A 14,017-nucleotide genomic window follows, 5' to 3' on the forward strand; every position below is an offset into this window, starting at 1 on the left:
GCATGGTACAATATATTTTGAAGGACCTTAGTTTAGAATATTTTTTCAATTTCGTGTACAATACAAACTATTCTACATGTCCACAAAATTAAAATCACATAATCTCTAATTTCTCTACTAATGTATCTTGAAGAGCTAGTTTTGATTTCACGTTTATATGTCTTGATGCTCAATAGTCGATAGTCATTGCTCAAATTCAGCATTTATTTGAATATGAATATATAACATTATACCATATTGAAGTGCTGTCTGTTTCATTATTATTTCTGCAGTGAGTAGAAAAATAAAATTAAAAAGAAGTTATCAAGATGTGACGTTTATAGGACGACAGGAAACTTGGAGAGCGTGCAAAGATGCCCAAAGCAATGCACATTCTCGTATGATATTTTCCCTCAAATAGTTTAAAAATATATTATCCACTTTTTTAAATTTAGAGCAATCTGTGGTTTTCCTTTTGAAGTATTTCCCACCAAATGTCAGTGACAGCTATTTCACGAGCGCAGTGAAGGCAGCGTGCAGCACGCCAACAGGGGGCGCCCCGTTCAACAATCGCTTCCTTGTGACAGAGATTGGGAGGCTGCTGGGAAAACATGGCAGCTTCCTTTTGTTGGTTGGGATTTACTGGACTCCGAGGGAGGGTTTGAACACATTCTCCAGTGGATAGACAGATCCTCATCGCATCCTCGGGGTTCACACCGCCGCTCGCCCAAACACTTGAAGCAGGAGGAACATGGAGAAGAGTGGCAGCGTCGACAGTTTGGACTCGAAGCGCTCCTCCTCTCGACAGCCAAGTGTTGATTCATTGTCCAGGTAGCTAAACCCACCACAACGCGTCGTCTCCTAAGCTAGCGTTAGCTAAAAGTTTTGAAACTAACAGAAGGCGTTGTATATTTGTTGAAAACGTCTGTTAACATGTCACATGAACCCTTCAGATGTGAACGTTACACCACGATGTCAATGTGGTGAACACTCCGCCATGAAACGACCCCGGTGACAGCCAGTTAGTGATCCGGGGCACTATCGTCGGCTATGTTCCCTTTAAACCAGAAACCATCATTTGCACTGTGAGACGTTCAAATGTAAGAAGACATGATTAATCAGAAGACGTCAGAGTCTCGAGTAATGACACATATTAAACATACTCTGTCAGATTGACCCCAACAGTAACAGTTAACGTCTATTGGGTTCAGTGTGTTTTACTTAGGGCTACAAAACGTCAAAATAAATTACCTTGGTGACGGCTCAAGTTACTTGTTTTCGACACTAACTCAGTCTGACTGACAACTAAAAATCCCCAAGTTGAGAACACAGCTGTCATAATCTTTGTTCAATCCTGTTTGTTAGCTGGCCAATTACTTAATCAAATAATGGTATCATCTCACACACACAAGCAGAGATGAGGCCGTGGTTACACGCACACTGGGACTGAAAGTATTTTCATTCATCACTTGTCATTTTGTCTCGCGCCAGTACTTCAACCTCTCGCTCTGACCGGTCTGCCCAGGCCAAGCCACCCTTTGCGATGTCCTCTGACTCTGTGGCCGCCTCTGCAGAGCTCTCCCCAGAGTTCAGGGTGAGTGACCTGCACATAGTTCACTGACATCCTGCCGCTTCATTCTGTATTGATGATAATGATCAAAGCATGACTCTCCTCTTTTCTGCATCCTTCAGGTTCAGCCCAAAACAGCTGCCAAGGTATGCCACCTCATGCGTTACATACTACCCAACATACTAATTAGTGTGATTACTTAGCAAAGGTCATGGGTTAAGGTCAAGACACTGTTAATTTGTATGAAATCTTTCCAGCAGGTGCTTAGAGATTCAGACAAAGAGCCACAGTTACTTCCAAATGAAACTGTCCAAGACTTTGGTACGTTCTCTCTTTGCTGTAATCACAATAGCTTGCATGCATTAAGGGAATTGTTTCCCCACTTTAAAGCATTATGTAATATATTTGATATAATGGTGACATCTTTTTTTTATTTTTTTATTTTACAGCCCAAGATGTGACCTATTTCTGTCCTTTCATTGGAGCACTGAGGGGATCAGTGATAGTTACCAACTACAGACTTTTCTTCAGATCCATGGACAGGGTATATATATATATATATATATATATATATATATATATATATATATATATATATATATATATATATACATATACATACAGAGAGAGAGAGACTTTTTTTTAGAAAAGCACGGTATTTAAAGAATCCTTCTGTTTTTGTTAATGTTTTGTTGGTTTCTAGGAGCCAGCATTTGTGCTGGACCTGCCCCTTGGGGTGGTGAGTCGTGTGGAAAAGATTGGCAGTGCATCAAACCGTGGTGATGTGTCCTACGGGCTGGTTTGTAAGGTGAGTGAGGTGGAAATGTTCTGAAATAACTCCACCTGTTTTACCTAGCATTTCAAATGTTTACAGATTGCAGATCTAAGACAGCCCAGTAGTTGACAGTTATACAAGTTATAGAGTGCACAGGCTAAGCATAGAGGATGAACCTTCACTCATCCCTGCTGTCCCAACAGCACTGACAAACATCATAGTAATTAAGAAAGAGTAAGGAAATGAACATGCTCTATGTCCACAATATAATTTTAACATATATCTGTTGATCCCTTGGTTTAACCATGACCTGCTTCCCTGCCTTTCTGCAGGATATGCGTAATCTACGTTTTGCACACAAGCAAATGGACGACACACTTAGGAAGTCCATTTTTGAAGTGCTGGTCAAATTTGCGTTTCCTGTTTCCAATGGGCTGGTGAGTGATTGTCTGCCACACTAACGCTGTTGCTCTTTACTGTCTATTGGTGGATGAACTTCTCTCCCACTCTCCGCAGCAAATATTCGCCTTTGAATATGGGCAAGTCTTCCCCGAGAACGGATGGAAGGTGTATGACCCTCTCTCTGAATACAAAAGACAGGTATTTAAAAATAAAAAAGGACAACGTCTGATGCTTAGCTCCGTGTTAAAGGAGGCCTATTACATTGGTTGCTTGTGTATTTTTATGAAGGGTATACCCAATGAAAGCTGGAGGATAACAAAAGTAAACGATCACTACGAGGTTTGTGACACTTACCCATCAACTCTGGCGGTGCCTGTCAACATACCAGACGAAGAGCTGAAGAGAGTAGCGGTCTTTCGAGCGAAGGGAAGGATGCCTGTGAGTGACCGGTCTTCATCATGACTCTAAAGGTTCTCTCCTGTGCAGCTGGATGGTTGGACTGTCTGTGGTCTTATTCGGTCGCACGTTGTGTGTAGGTGTTGTCATGGATCCATCCGGAGAGCCAGGCGACAGTGACGCGCTGTAGTCAGCCCATGGTCGGGGTAAACGGGAAGCGCAGCAAAGAGGATGAGAAATACCTCCAGGCGATCATGGACGCCAATGCTCAGTCACATAAGCTCTTCATCTTTGATGCAAGGCCTAGTGTCAACGCGGCTGCAAACAAGGTCCATTACATGTGTTTTAAAAAGGAAACTCTGGCTCTCCTCGCTAAATGCATGAATCATCTCATTACCAACACTGGCCTGGCTTTTATTTTTCTCTTTTCAGATGAAAGGCGGTGGTTATGAAAGTGAGGACGCGTATCAGAATGCTGAGCTGGTGTTCTTGGATATTCACAATATCCACGTGATGAGAGAGTCACTCCGTAAGATGAAGGACGTGGTCTACCCCAACATTGAGGACTCCCACTGGCTCTCCAATCTGGAGTCCACTCATTGGCTTGAGCACATTAAGGTGAGCATACTTGCGTTACTGTGATTGCAAACTAGCAAAATAATGACTTTTTGATTAGACGATGAGCCAACTACTAGGCTCTTAACCAAGTTGTTTGTGTGTGTAGCTGATCCTGGCAGGAGCGCTGCGGATTGCAGACAAGGTGGAGTCTGGGAAAACGTCAGTGGTGGTGCACTGTAGCGATGGCTGGGACCGCACAGGCCAGCTCACCTCCTTGGCCATGCTCATGCTGGACGCTTACTACCGCACCATCCGCGGCTTCGAGGTGCTGCTTGAGAAAGAGTGGCTCAGCTTTGGTCACCGCTTCCAACTGGTAAACATGTTTTCATACACTCATCACATTTGGGAGACGACGTAAGTGGCCTTCCCAGTTCCATCACCGATTGTTCTTTTCCTCTTCTTTAAGCGCATCGGTCATGGCGATAGGAACCACACAGACGCAGACCGCTCACCGGTTTTTATTCAGTTCATCGACTGCGTCTGGCAATTGACTCGCCAGGTAGGCAATAACTGGTGCTGATATGGGGAGGGGGGTGGGGGGAATCCCTTTTAAATAACTTGATGTGTCAAGGACGCTAATGAAGCTGTTTTTGTTCAAGTTTCCTGCAGCATTTGAGTTTAACGAATACTTCCTGGTAACCATCCTGGACCACCTCTACAGCTGCCTGTTTGGAACCTTCTTGTGCAACAGCGAACAGCAAAGATTGAAGGAGGTAAGAGCTTTTTGTTTTTCACAGCATTTTATGTTACGGTTGCAAAGTTAGAGGTTTTGAATTCAAGCATAGGATAGAGCGGGGAGCAGAACGTTTGCTCCTGGATTGGAGGTTCATTGTGCATTCAGTGTCATGACAGCCACTCCTTTTATTTTACAGGAGATTCCCAAGAGGACAGTGTCATTGTGGTCATATATAAATAGCCAGCTGGAGGAGTTTACCAATCCTCTGTATGTGAACTACTCCAACCACGTGCTGTTCCCTGTAGTCAGCTTACGCCACCTGGAGCTTTGGGTTGGCTACTACATCCGCTGGAATCCTCGCATGAGGCCTCAGGTATGTTGAGAAACCTGTCTTGGAGTTAAGATCTACCTTCAGCGTATCTAAGGGTAATTATTTTCACTCCTTGCATGCTCCGTTTTGAGTTGTTGAACTTTATACATTTTTGTCTTTTTGTTGTTAGGAACCTGTCCATCAGCGCCACAAGGAGCTGCTGGCGAAGCGGGCGGAGCTGCAAAAGAGAGTGGACGAGTTACAGCGCGAGGTGACAAATCGCTCGGCCTCCTCCTCTTCTGAGCGTGCGGGCTCCCCCACACGCTCCATTACCCCAGTGCAGACCTTTGTGTGACACAACTTTGAAATCACAGACAGTCGCGGAAGCTGAATCCCACCTGAGAGAAGTTGTCATACAGTCGTATCAGTGAGACACACCCGGCACCACAAAGGACCTGTGTGCCAAGCTGGCATTAATACACTACCACCAAATGTCTGATGCGTTTCCACCTCTCACAGGTCGTGTGTAGAGTCTGCTTGCAACAGAAGAGTGTCTGAGTCTCAGACTGCTTTACTACAGCCATATTGTACTCTTCCTCCAGGGTAGAGGACATGTAACCAGAATAGTGAGAACATAAGCACGTCAGCCCATCTACAATCAGTGTTGATCATTTTTAAAGGGTCAAATATGTATGCCTTATACACTTCATCAGAACACTTCCTTCCTCTTGACTGCAAATGTTTATATATTAAAAGCAGTACTGCTTAAGCAATTGCAAAGATATACATCGCTGCAAAAAAAATATTTTGAACTCTATTACTAAGGAAATGACTAAAAGGCTCGAAGTTGTTATACATTCAAAATATAGCGAAAGGGTTGTAATGTTGGCTTCTTCTAATGTTAAAGAAAATATAGGCCGAGCCCATTAAACACAGTGTCTGGTTGTCTTCTCAAGTTGGTGCTTTTAGATTGTTGTGACCAAATATCCATGTTTTTTTTATGAATACATAATGTGTTATGTATGACATTCCTTTCAGTTTTGTTTTTCTAACTAGATATTTATTATCCTTTCGTCCAGACTGTATTTATGGTACATACACACATACGTATATATACATATACACACACTCACACACACACAGTCTCATGTCATAAATTGATTAGAGATGTTCCCATGCAATATTAATAAACTACGCCGCTTATGCAACAGTTAATTAGTCCCAGTTAATACCATACTACTTACTAAAATGGTGTGAACATTTATCATGAATGCTTTTTAAAGCTGGACTTTTATTTTTATTTTTTTAAAGGTAGCACAATGTGTAACAACTAATAATTTGCTTCAGGTGTTTTTCTAGTTTAATAAATATATCTGTGCCTTGCTCTGAATGACTGAATGGGAAAAAGATTAAGGTGTGCACAGTTTTTTAATTGCCAAGAGGAAATGGTGAATACAGTATTAGTTAGCCTTTCCACTGTGTATGTGAATACTTGCAATAAACACAAAACTCAATTTCATGGAGCCAGAATGGTTTATTACACAAGTGTGGTGTGAACACAAGACCCTCCAGTGTATTTCTTGCCTTTATCCATTAGTGCTTCTTCAAATCATAGCAGAGCCCCAATTGCATTAATTATCTCTTATTATGATTATGGCCGTTCCATAAAATGAAGGAAAAAATAAACTTTTATAATAAATTAAGTCTGACATTAACACTGTGAACGTGCTTCAGGGTAATATTAAACTGCAAAGGCTCTAAAAACAGTATTCATAATCAAGCTGTTTTACTCTCATACCTAAATATTAGATGACTAGCCATGAATTGGCTTCAAGGCATCCTCTACTTATTAACAGACTTTTTTTTCCCTTGATTTTTGTTTTGTATTTATGTATTCATGCCCATCACTTAAAATGAATTTACATTTGATTGCTTGACTCCCTCTTTAAATACAAATAGTTAATAGTGTGAATCAAGGCTGCTGTGCAGTATGCACTCAGCTGCTTCAAAACTTCTACCGGGAAGTGATAAACTGCAGACAACAACAAATGTCAAAGTGCAATGAATATTAGATTTTTGGAGGAAACATTATTCGCATATGTTGTCCATCAACTTCACTCAGGTAGTCGTTGTGATGCAGCAAGGCTATTTCTAGTTATATTCCTGGTTGTGTTTGATGATTCACAAGAAACGTGAGACATGAGAGAGGAGACAGAAACGAGGGAGTAACACAGCATGTAAAAGTCAAGACAGTCAGTCGGACTGAGACTCAGTCTGACATTGTTGATTGAAATGTCACAAACTGTTCAGACCTGAGATCTAATCAGTTGGAACAAGCACTGAATCACACATGACCTCTGTTAGTATGATGCTGAATTTCATATAGTTTGTGATATCTTTTTGGGTCAAACTGATATTTACAGATCCTCTGCCATACACTGACTAAATATAAGTACCCTTTAAATGAACAGTACATGTATGGCAGCGCAGACACTGTGAGAGTCTTACTGATTCAGAGCCCTGAATCAGTAAATGTTAATGATCATTTACCCACATGGTGATATTTTTTAATTTATTTTGAGAGCTGTTGCAAATGTATCTTGACTTGTGATTATCTTGTGACTTTCTAGAGCTCCGGTCACCTAGAGCCCCAGGACTTTCGTAGTCACACTCCTGCAGCATGGTTGCTGAACTTGCATGAATTCACTTTATAAACATTTGTCAAAAATGTATAATTAGCAGACTTTAAATGAGTAGAGATGTTTTCCATTTGAGATGATGTAACCTCAGAATCAGCTTTATTGGCCGTGTGTGTACGTACATGGAATTTGACTCTGGTTACATGTTGACCCGTTGTACATATATACATATTATATACAATTTGTTTAAATGTAAAAAAGACATTCAAGACAATAGAGTAATCAGAGTAGTGCAAGTAGTGCAGATAGAGGTGTCTGATAAATTGTTCATCAGAGGTACGGCCAGTGGGAAGAAGCTGTTCCTGTGGTGGTTTTGGCATACAGTGCTCTGTAGCACCTACCAGAGGGGAGGAGTTGGAACAGCTTGTGACCAGGGTGTGAGGGGTCTGCAGTGATTTTTCTAACCCGCTTCCTTGCTCTGGAGGTGTACAAGTCCAGGATGAAGGACATGCTGGAACCAATGATTCTTTCTGCAGACTTGACGATTCGTTGCAGTCTGTGTTAGGGGGCTCTTCCTATAGTCCACTGTCATCTCGGCAGTGTTAAGCTGGTTCAGCTCCAGATTGTTTTGACCACATCAGAGGGTTATCTGTTTAAACTCCAGACTCATCATCGTTCCTGGTGTGGCCAAGAAAATGTATTTTCCAATATTTTTTACGATCAAGACCTGAAAACAAAGATTAATGTTCATGGTTTTTTTTTAAACCAGAACCGGTAACTTTTTTTTTTTTTTTGCTATAGAATAATGAATATTAGTTTTCTGTTGAACGTTTAACAGTTTGTGATCCACTGACAGGTGAAGGCTGACAGTGAACTGGGAGAGTTTAGGTTGAAGTACCTCTGGGATGATGGTGTTGAATGCCACAAACAGAAAGAACCCTTGCATATGTCCCTGGGGAGTCAAAGTGTTGCAGCACATGGTGCAGTCCCATATTGACTGCATCATCCACCAACCAGTTTGCACGGGAGGCAAACTGCTGGGGGCCCTGTGATGTCCTTCAGATGGGTCAACACCAGTCTCTCAGGGCAATGGGCCTGTAGTCATTTAATCCTGTGATGGAGGATTTCTTTGGACCGGAAAATGAATGTGTCACCAGTGATCCATAAAATTATCTTCACAAGGTGAAATAATAACAATGACGCCGAGAGCTACTGTCGTGAGGATTGAACTAGTTATAAACTGCTTAAATCAATGACAAAATCGATCCATGATGTGGAGCGGTGTGGGCTAAATCCAGGTCTCTGATTGGCTCTGATCATTTCAAAATGTAAATCCCGCGGACGAATGTTGTGTCGCGATAGGTTTTCTTTCTTCTTGCGCTGAAGCCGTCGACCTCTTCCGGTTACATGACGACGACGTTGATACAAAAAAAGAGAGAAGGAAAACAGGAAAATACCTTTCGTGGCGAGAACAGTGGAAACTTCATTTAAAAAGGGCCGGATACGTGTTAACGGGTTGCTTCTGTGGCGGCGCAGCTAATGCTTGACGTCAAGTTCCTCTGGTGGTAAAACGTGTGAGCAGCGAGAGATCACACATATTGAGAGTTTATTGTTCTTCGCCTGCTCTCTGTAGCTAAGCTATTTCTGTGTGGAGCTAGCTCACGTTAGCTAACACCGGACGCCAGCACAGTCTCTGTGCTCCTGGTGATTCAGCGAACGGCTCCAAAGGAAACGGCGCCGGCGATCCGCTCCGTCTGCAGCTGGACTCGATCGTCTTCTAGCTCGGTGACATCAGTTGGGCGAGAATGGCAACGTCGGCTCTGTACGCCTGTACGAAGTGCAACCAGCGGTACCCCTTCGAGGAGCTGTCGCAGGGCCAGCAGCTGTGCAAGGTACCGGACTGTGTGCGAGCACACGAAACACAACAACAGTCCCGAGTGTTGATGTTTGCGGGTGTTATTGCCAACTGGGTGTGATGGTGCTACCACAAGTTAGACGAGTTCAGATTATGTAACAGCTTCTATCTATACAACCTGGAAGCGCTAATGCATGGACTGTAATCTTGTTTAGACCATTCCCACACAACAGTCCTGTTTATGACATTAGTAGTGAGACAATCATAGCACATCTTTGCCGATTAGTCATGCTTTTGATAATGACCGTCTGTGTACGTACTTGCCAACTTGTTGCTTTCAGAGACGTCTTCTTTCTGTCAGAGGAATGTGTTATTGTGGCCTTCTGTTCCCACCTTTCTTTACTGTGTGCATTAGTACATATTTTTTGTGAAGCAGGAGTTGGACACAAAAGGACATTGTTATTACTTTATTAAGGGGTTTCCCCAGAATATTCAGATAACCTTTTTGCACTGGATAGTTAAAGCACAAGGTCAACGTGTGAAAACTATAATGCAATTAGTTAGATTTCTCTCTTCAAATAAAATATAAATGTATATGTATGTAATAATGCCACCTGATGTGTCCAACAATGGCTCTGGTAAACAGTGCTCTGCTGCAATAATGTGGGTTGACTAAACAAAATTACAGTACAAAAGCTGTTGTAGACTTTAGTGTACTGCAACAGCCTAACCTTACCATAGTAAGGGTTTGGTATTTTTACAGATGTTCTTGCCAAGAGATGTTCTGTAACAAAATCAAGGTGTGTTGCCAAACACAGCGAGTTGCTCATGGTAAGAGCGCATTTAAATTCTCAAACTAATAAGAACATATCTCTGATTTGTTGTAGGAATGTCGCATCGCACATCCATTAGTGAAGTGCACATTCTGCAGATCTGAGTTTCAGCAGGAAAGGTGAGATATGTGCTCCTTCTGATTAATTTGAGTGTTTGCGTTGTTAATAGTAAATGTCTTTACATTTGTTTAGCGCGTAAATCCATGTTTATTATTCACAGTAAAACCAACACAATCTGCAAGAAGTGTGCTCAGAACGTCAAACAGTTTGGAACAGTGAGTAACAAGTTTTTCCAGTTTTGTGCTGAAGCACCTTGAACTCGTTGCGTTCACAAAGTTGCACGGAGTGTGCATTTATTTACAGGCAGATGTGAGTAAATACACTTCTAACATTGTTTTTTTGTGTGTCTTTACAGCCCAAACCCTGTCAGTACTGTAACATTATTGCAGCCTTTATCGGGACAAAGTGCCAGCGTTGTACAAACTCAGAGAAGAAATATGGACCTCCACAGACCTGTGAACAGTGCAAACAGCAATGCGCCTTTGATCGCAAGGAGGAGGGCAGGAGAAAAGTATATAGTGTTTATATATACAGTCTACTTTGACACTGAATATGCACCAAAATTTCTTATAAACTATTAACTCCTACTTGCTCCACAGGTGGATGGTAAACTTCTGTGTTGGCTCTGTACTCTGTCTTACCGCCGTGTCCTGCAGAAGACCAAGGAGCAGAGGAAGGGCTTCGGCTCCTCCAACTCCTCATCCCTGAACGAGAAAGACCACCACTCCAGACCTCACCATCATCACCACCACCACCACCACCACAGACACAGCAGCTCTCATCACAAGTATGTCCTCTGTTGTGAAACAACGAGTCTGATGTTTACATGAGGCAATGAAAAGAAGAAAATTAGGTCCAGCCAACTGACAGCTAACTTATCTTTTTCAGACTGAGTGGGAGTTTGAGTCCTGAGCAGGAGCAGGGACTGTGGAAGCAGAGGTATGTGACATTTTCCTTCTCACTTAAACTACATAATATATTTAACAGAAAACAATGAATTGATTTAGTTTTATGGCCCTAATTGTACATTGTCATTTTGATTTTCTTTGCAGCCATAAATCGTCTTCAATCCAGAAGGAGACTCCAAAGAAGAAACCAAAACTGGAGATGAAGCCATCCAACGGGGACAGGTATGATAAGCGTTTGAGAAAGCACCAAAGGGATTTGAAGTGGGTTTTTATAAAGTACTTGTACATAGTCTGTGTATTGCTTACAGTATAGTGCCTGAACAGGATAAGAGCAATGTACTGTTGAGGACGGGCAAAGCATCAAAACGGATCTAAAAGAAATAAAACATCCTACCTTTTTTTCCTTTCACGTGGTAACCAGTACTGACCTCATGCTCTTTCCTTTCTCCCAGCAGTAGTTCCATCACCCAGTCGATGGATTCCGGAGGAACAGACAACTTTATTCTTATCAGCCAGCTGAAAGAGGAAGTAATGTCACTGAAGAGACTTCTGCAGCAAAAGGATCTAACCATTCTTGAGAAGGACCGAAAGGTAGGTCATGAGCCTCCTGCGTTAATGAGCCAAAGTCACATCACTGTTGATTGCCTGTGTTTGTTTCACGTAATGATTATTAATTTCCCCTCCAGCTCACAGAGATCAAAGCAGACTTTCAGTATCAGGAATCCAACCTGAGAGTTAAGATGAACCAAATGGATAAATCACACAAAGAGTCTATGGAGCATCAGCAGGTGGGAAACTATATATGCACAAGTGACATGTCACAAAAACACACACCAAAATTAGCCCGTTTTTCAGTGTCAATGCCACACTTAGGCTCTTTTCACATTTGTCTCTGGAATATTTTGTGAGAAGATTTTTGTGTAGTTTTTAAATTTAATTTTGTTCTTCTTTACACCACCATAAAACTACCTCCAGCTATCCTCCTTAAAAACGTTAACACTGTATTCATTATATCAGTTTGTATCGGCACTTTGTGCATTGCTAAATACATTTATATATACTTTTATATTGTTTTGCATCTAAATAGGCCATTAGGGTTTGAAGAGGTTTACACAGTCCCAATGTTTAAAAAAAAATAAAATCATTACTGAAGCGTATCTTGTATTTCAGTCCATTATTGACATTCACTCTCATCAGTTCAAGTACCGACTTTGCTCATCTCCCTCTAAAAGCCAAGTAGAAATAACCAAGCAAAACCAGTCCCACCTAAATGTTATTTTAAACTTATTTGATGGTTGCCGTTTTGTAAGTGTGATTATCAGTACAGTCTAAATAGTTGAAGGTAGCCCATGCTGAGCTAAACCCTTGAGCTTGTAGCTTTGACAAATGATGAGTACATTATAATGATAGCAATTGCTTTGAAACCGCAATGTCCTAAAGTTTGCTGCCATTTAAAATCAAGGTCAACTGCTATGTAAACATGATTGTGATTTTTCCAAATGCCACCACTAAAGTGATAAAACAATCAGAGTTTTGCATCTTATTTCTCACATTGTTTATCATTTGTTTCTACAGGGCAAGAACAGGGAATTGATGAAACAAGTGGCTGCCCTCTCTAAAGGAAAAAAGTTTGATCGGACAGGGAGTTCACTGCTGTTGCCCTAACAATAAGCCGACCCTCGGGTAACAACACAGAGCGGCTTCATTGTTGTTACACTGTGAAAGCCTCCCCTCATGTGTTTCCTCATTGCCATTAACATCAATTACTTCTTAACTGGTAAAGCCAGAGACCATGTTGTACATGGAGATCAATTGTTGAATCGAAGAAACCCTTCTCTAAATGTCAGCATATTTTAGATATTTTCTGGCGACTTTTCCACTGGTTCATAGGATGTGACTTTGGATGGAGCGGAGGACGGAGCCCTCGTTTTTAACACTGCCGGGCCAAAACAAAAAGCATGGTGTGCATATGTGGATACCATTCTGTCAACTCAAATGTATCCACTTACTTTTTATGGATGTAATGCAATTTATTTATTCAACTGTATTTCTTAGCTTTTTTATTTCCTCACAACATACTAAGAGAATATCCCACATTTTGGGTCTTTTTCTTCAATAGCAATTAGTTATATTTTTCTAAATTTATGCGGTTGTGGAAGAAAGTTCTCCTCTTGGAGATGCTGCAAAACTTTACAATGTATGCAAACTTGGGAAGGGTGACCACTGAGCTGCTGCTCCACAGTAGAGAACCCTCTCGGTAACAATTCATAACAACAACCAATGAACACTTAAAAGGTCTGTCTGACAGAGAGACACCTCTTGGCTGCCCTCTTTCTCACTGTGACAGCTGTAGTGCTTTGCTGTTTCTCTTTAGTGGAACGATTGTAATACTGCATGATTTTACTGCCAGACACCGGGTGGCATTGTGGTCAGACTTCTTTTTTCCCCCTCACTTTTATTAGTTTTTTAAGAATCACTTGTAAATGTATTACTGGGGTCAGCCATTGTATTTAAACTATTGCTTGTGTCTGTTTTAGTGAGTACAGTATGTGTATGGTAAGGCCAGTTGAAATTAACATGTCTGTAGAAGATGCTTTTTACAGGAACACACCTATCATCTTGCGTTATTGGGCTGGTTTCATACTGTGGCGTCCAGGATCACTTTTGTACTTTTTCCAAACCAAGTGTTTTAAACCTATTAAACTGGCTAAACTGTTTCTGTGTTTGCCTTTATTTAAGATAATAGTGTCTTAACTTTTTTTTAAAGTTAAGGTCTATGAGACCTAACTTGGAAAACTGATGACACTATTTGTGAGGTAAAATAATGTTTCAGCCTGGTTTGCCACTACGTACTGCACTTTAAATTATTATTTTACAATCCAATGTGAATGATTTGTTTGATACTTAGGTCTGCGAACCAAGGGGAACTGGAGCGGATGGGATGAAGCATGCACTGAGACACATACTTTTGCAGGCTCTATAATAGAAGACTTCAG

The 14,017-nt window shown here is 41.4% G+C and overlaps 2 protein-coding genes across 4 annotated transcripts; both read left to right on the forward strand.

Annotated features, from left to right (window-relative positions):
• The first annotated feature begins 573 nt into the window (after window positions 1-573).
• Window positions 574-6,240, forward strand: mtmr2 (myotubularin related protein 2). Of its 2 annotated transcripts, none has more exons than XM_068601210.1 (16): window positions 574-810; window positions 1,471-1,573; window positions 1,672-1,695; window positions 1,807-1,870; window positions 1,999-2,093; window positions 2,253-2,357; window positions 2,657-2,761; window positions 2,841-2,924; window positions 3,015-3,164; window positions 3,263-3,451; window positions 3,555-3,740; window positions 3,847-4,053; window positions 4,147-4,239; window positions 4,340-4,453; window positions 4,613-4,789; window positions 4,917-6,240. In XM_068601210.1, exons 1-16 carry the CDS (start codon window positions 731-733, stop codon window positions 5,079-5,081), a joined length of 1,941 nt encoding a protein of 646 aa, XP_068457311.1. In that variant the 5' UTR covers window positions 574-730; the 3' UTR covers window positions 5,082-6,240. The 2 variants fall into 2 exon arrangements, with proteins under 2 accessions (XP_068457311.1, XP_068457312.1); XM_068601211.1 differs by having other exon boundaries at window positions 1,810-1,870.
• Window positions 6,241-8,759: 2,519 nt separating this feature from the next.
• Window positions 8,760-13,738, forward strand: fam76b (family with sequence similarity 76 member B). 2 transcript variants are annotated; one of them, XM_068600459.1, is made up of 10 exons: window positions 8,760-9,257; window positions 10,108-10,172; window positions 10,274-10,328; window positions 10,469-10,624; window positions 10,713-10,900; window positions 11,002-11,052; window positions 11,166-11,243; window positions 11,474-11,612; window positions 11,708-11,809; window positions 12,597-13,738. In XM_068600459.1, exons 1-10 carry the CDS (start codon window positions 9,171-9,173, stop codon window positions 12,684-12,686), a joined length of 1,011 nt encoding a protein of 336 aa, XP_068456560.1. In that variant the 5' UTR covers window positions 8,760-9,170; the 3' UTR covers window positions 12,687-13,738. The 2 variants fall into 2 exon arrangements, with proteins under 2 accessions (XP_068456560.1, XP_068456561.1); XM_068600460.1 differs by having other exon boundaries at window positions 11,477-11,612.
• Window positions 13,739-14,017: the final 279 nt, after the last annotated feature.

This window comes from Clinocottus analis, unplaced genomic scaffold, assembly GCF_023055335.1.
Source record: "Clinocottus analis isolate CAN_PGR_092001 unplaced genomic scaffold, fCliAna1.0.p SCAF_5, whole genome shotgun sequence".
NCBI lineage: Eukaryota > Metazoa > Chordata > Actinopteri > Perciformes > Cottidae > Clinocottus > Clinocottus analis.

What these genes read in the sequence shown, in the direction of transcription:
- fam76b (XM_068600459.1), top strand. Translation starts at nt 9,171, where the DNA reads ATGGCAACGTCGGCTCTGTACGCCTGTACGAAGTGCAACCAGCGGTAC. An exon ending in ACGTCAAACAGTTTGGAACA is followed by an intron (nt 10,329 to 10,468) that starts GTGAGTAACAAG and finishes GTGTCTTTACAG; the next exon opens with CCCAAACCCTGTCAGTACTG. An exon ending in AGTCTATGGAGCATCAGCAG is followed by an intron (nt 11,810 to 12,596) that starts GTGGGAAACTAT and finishes TTGTTTCTACAG; the next exon opens with GGCAAGAACAGGGAATTGAT.
- mtmr2 (XM_068601210.1), top strand. Translation starts at nt 731, where the DNA reads ATGGAGAAGAGTGGCAGCGTCGACAGTTTGGACTCGAAGCGCTCCTCC. An exon ending in TCTCTGAATACAAAAGACAG is followed by an intron (nt 2,925 to 3,014) that starts GTATTTAAAAAT and finishes ATTTTTATGAAG; the next exon opens with GGTATACCCAATGAAAGCTG. An exon ending in TCTGGCAATTGACTCGCCAG is followed by an intron (nt 4,240 to 4,339) that starts GTAGGCAATAAC and finishes TTTTTGTTCAAG; the next exon opens with TTTCCTGCAGCATTTGAGTT.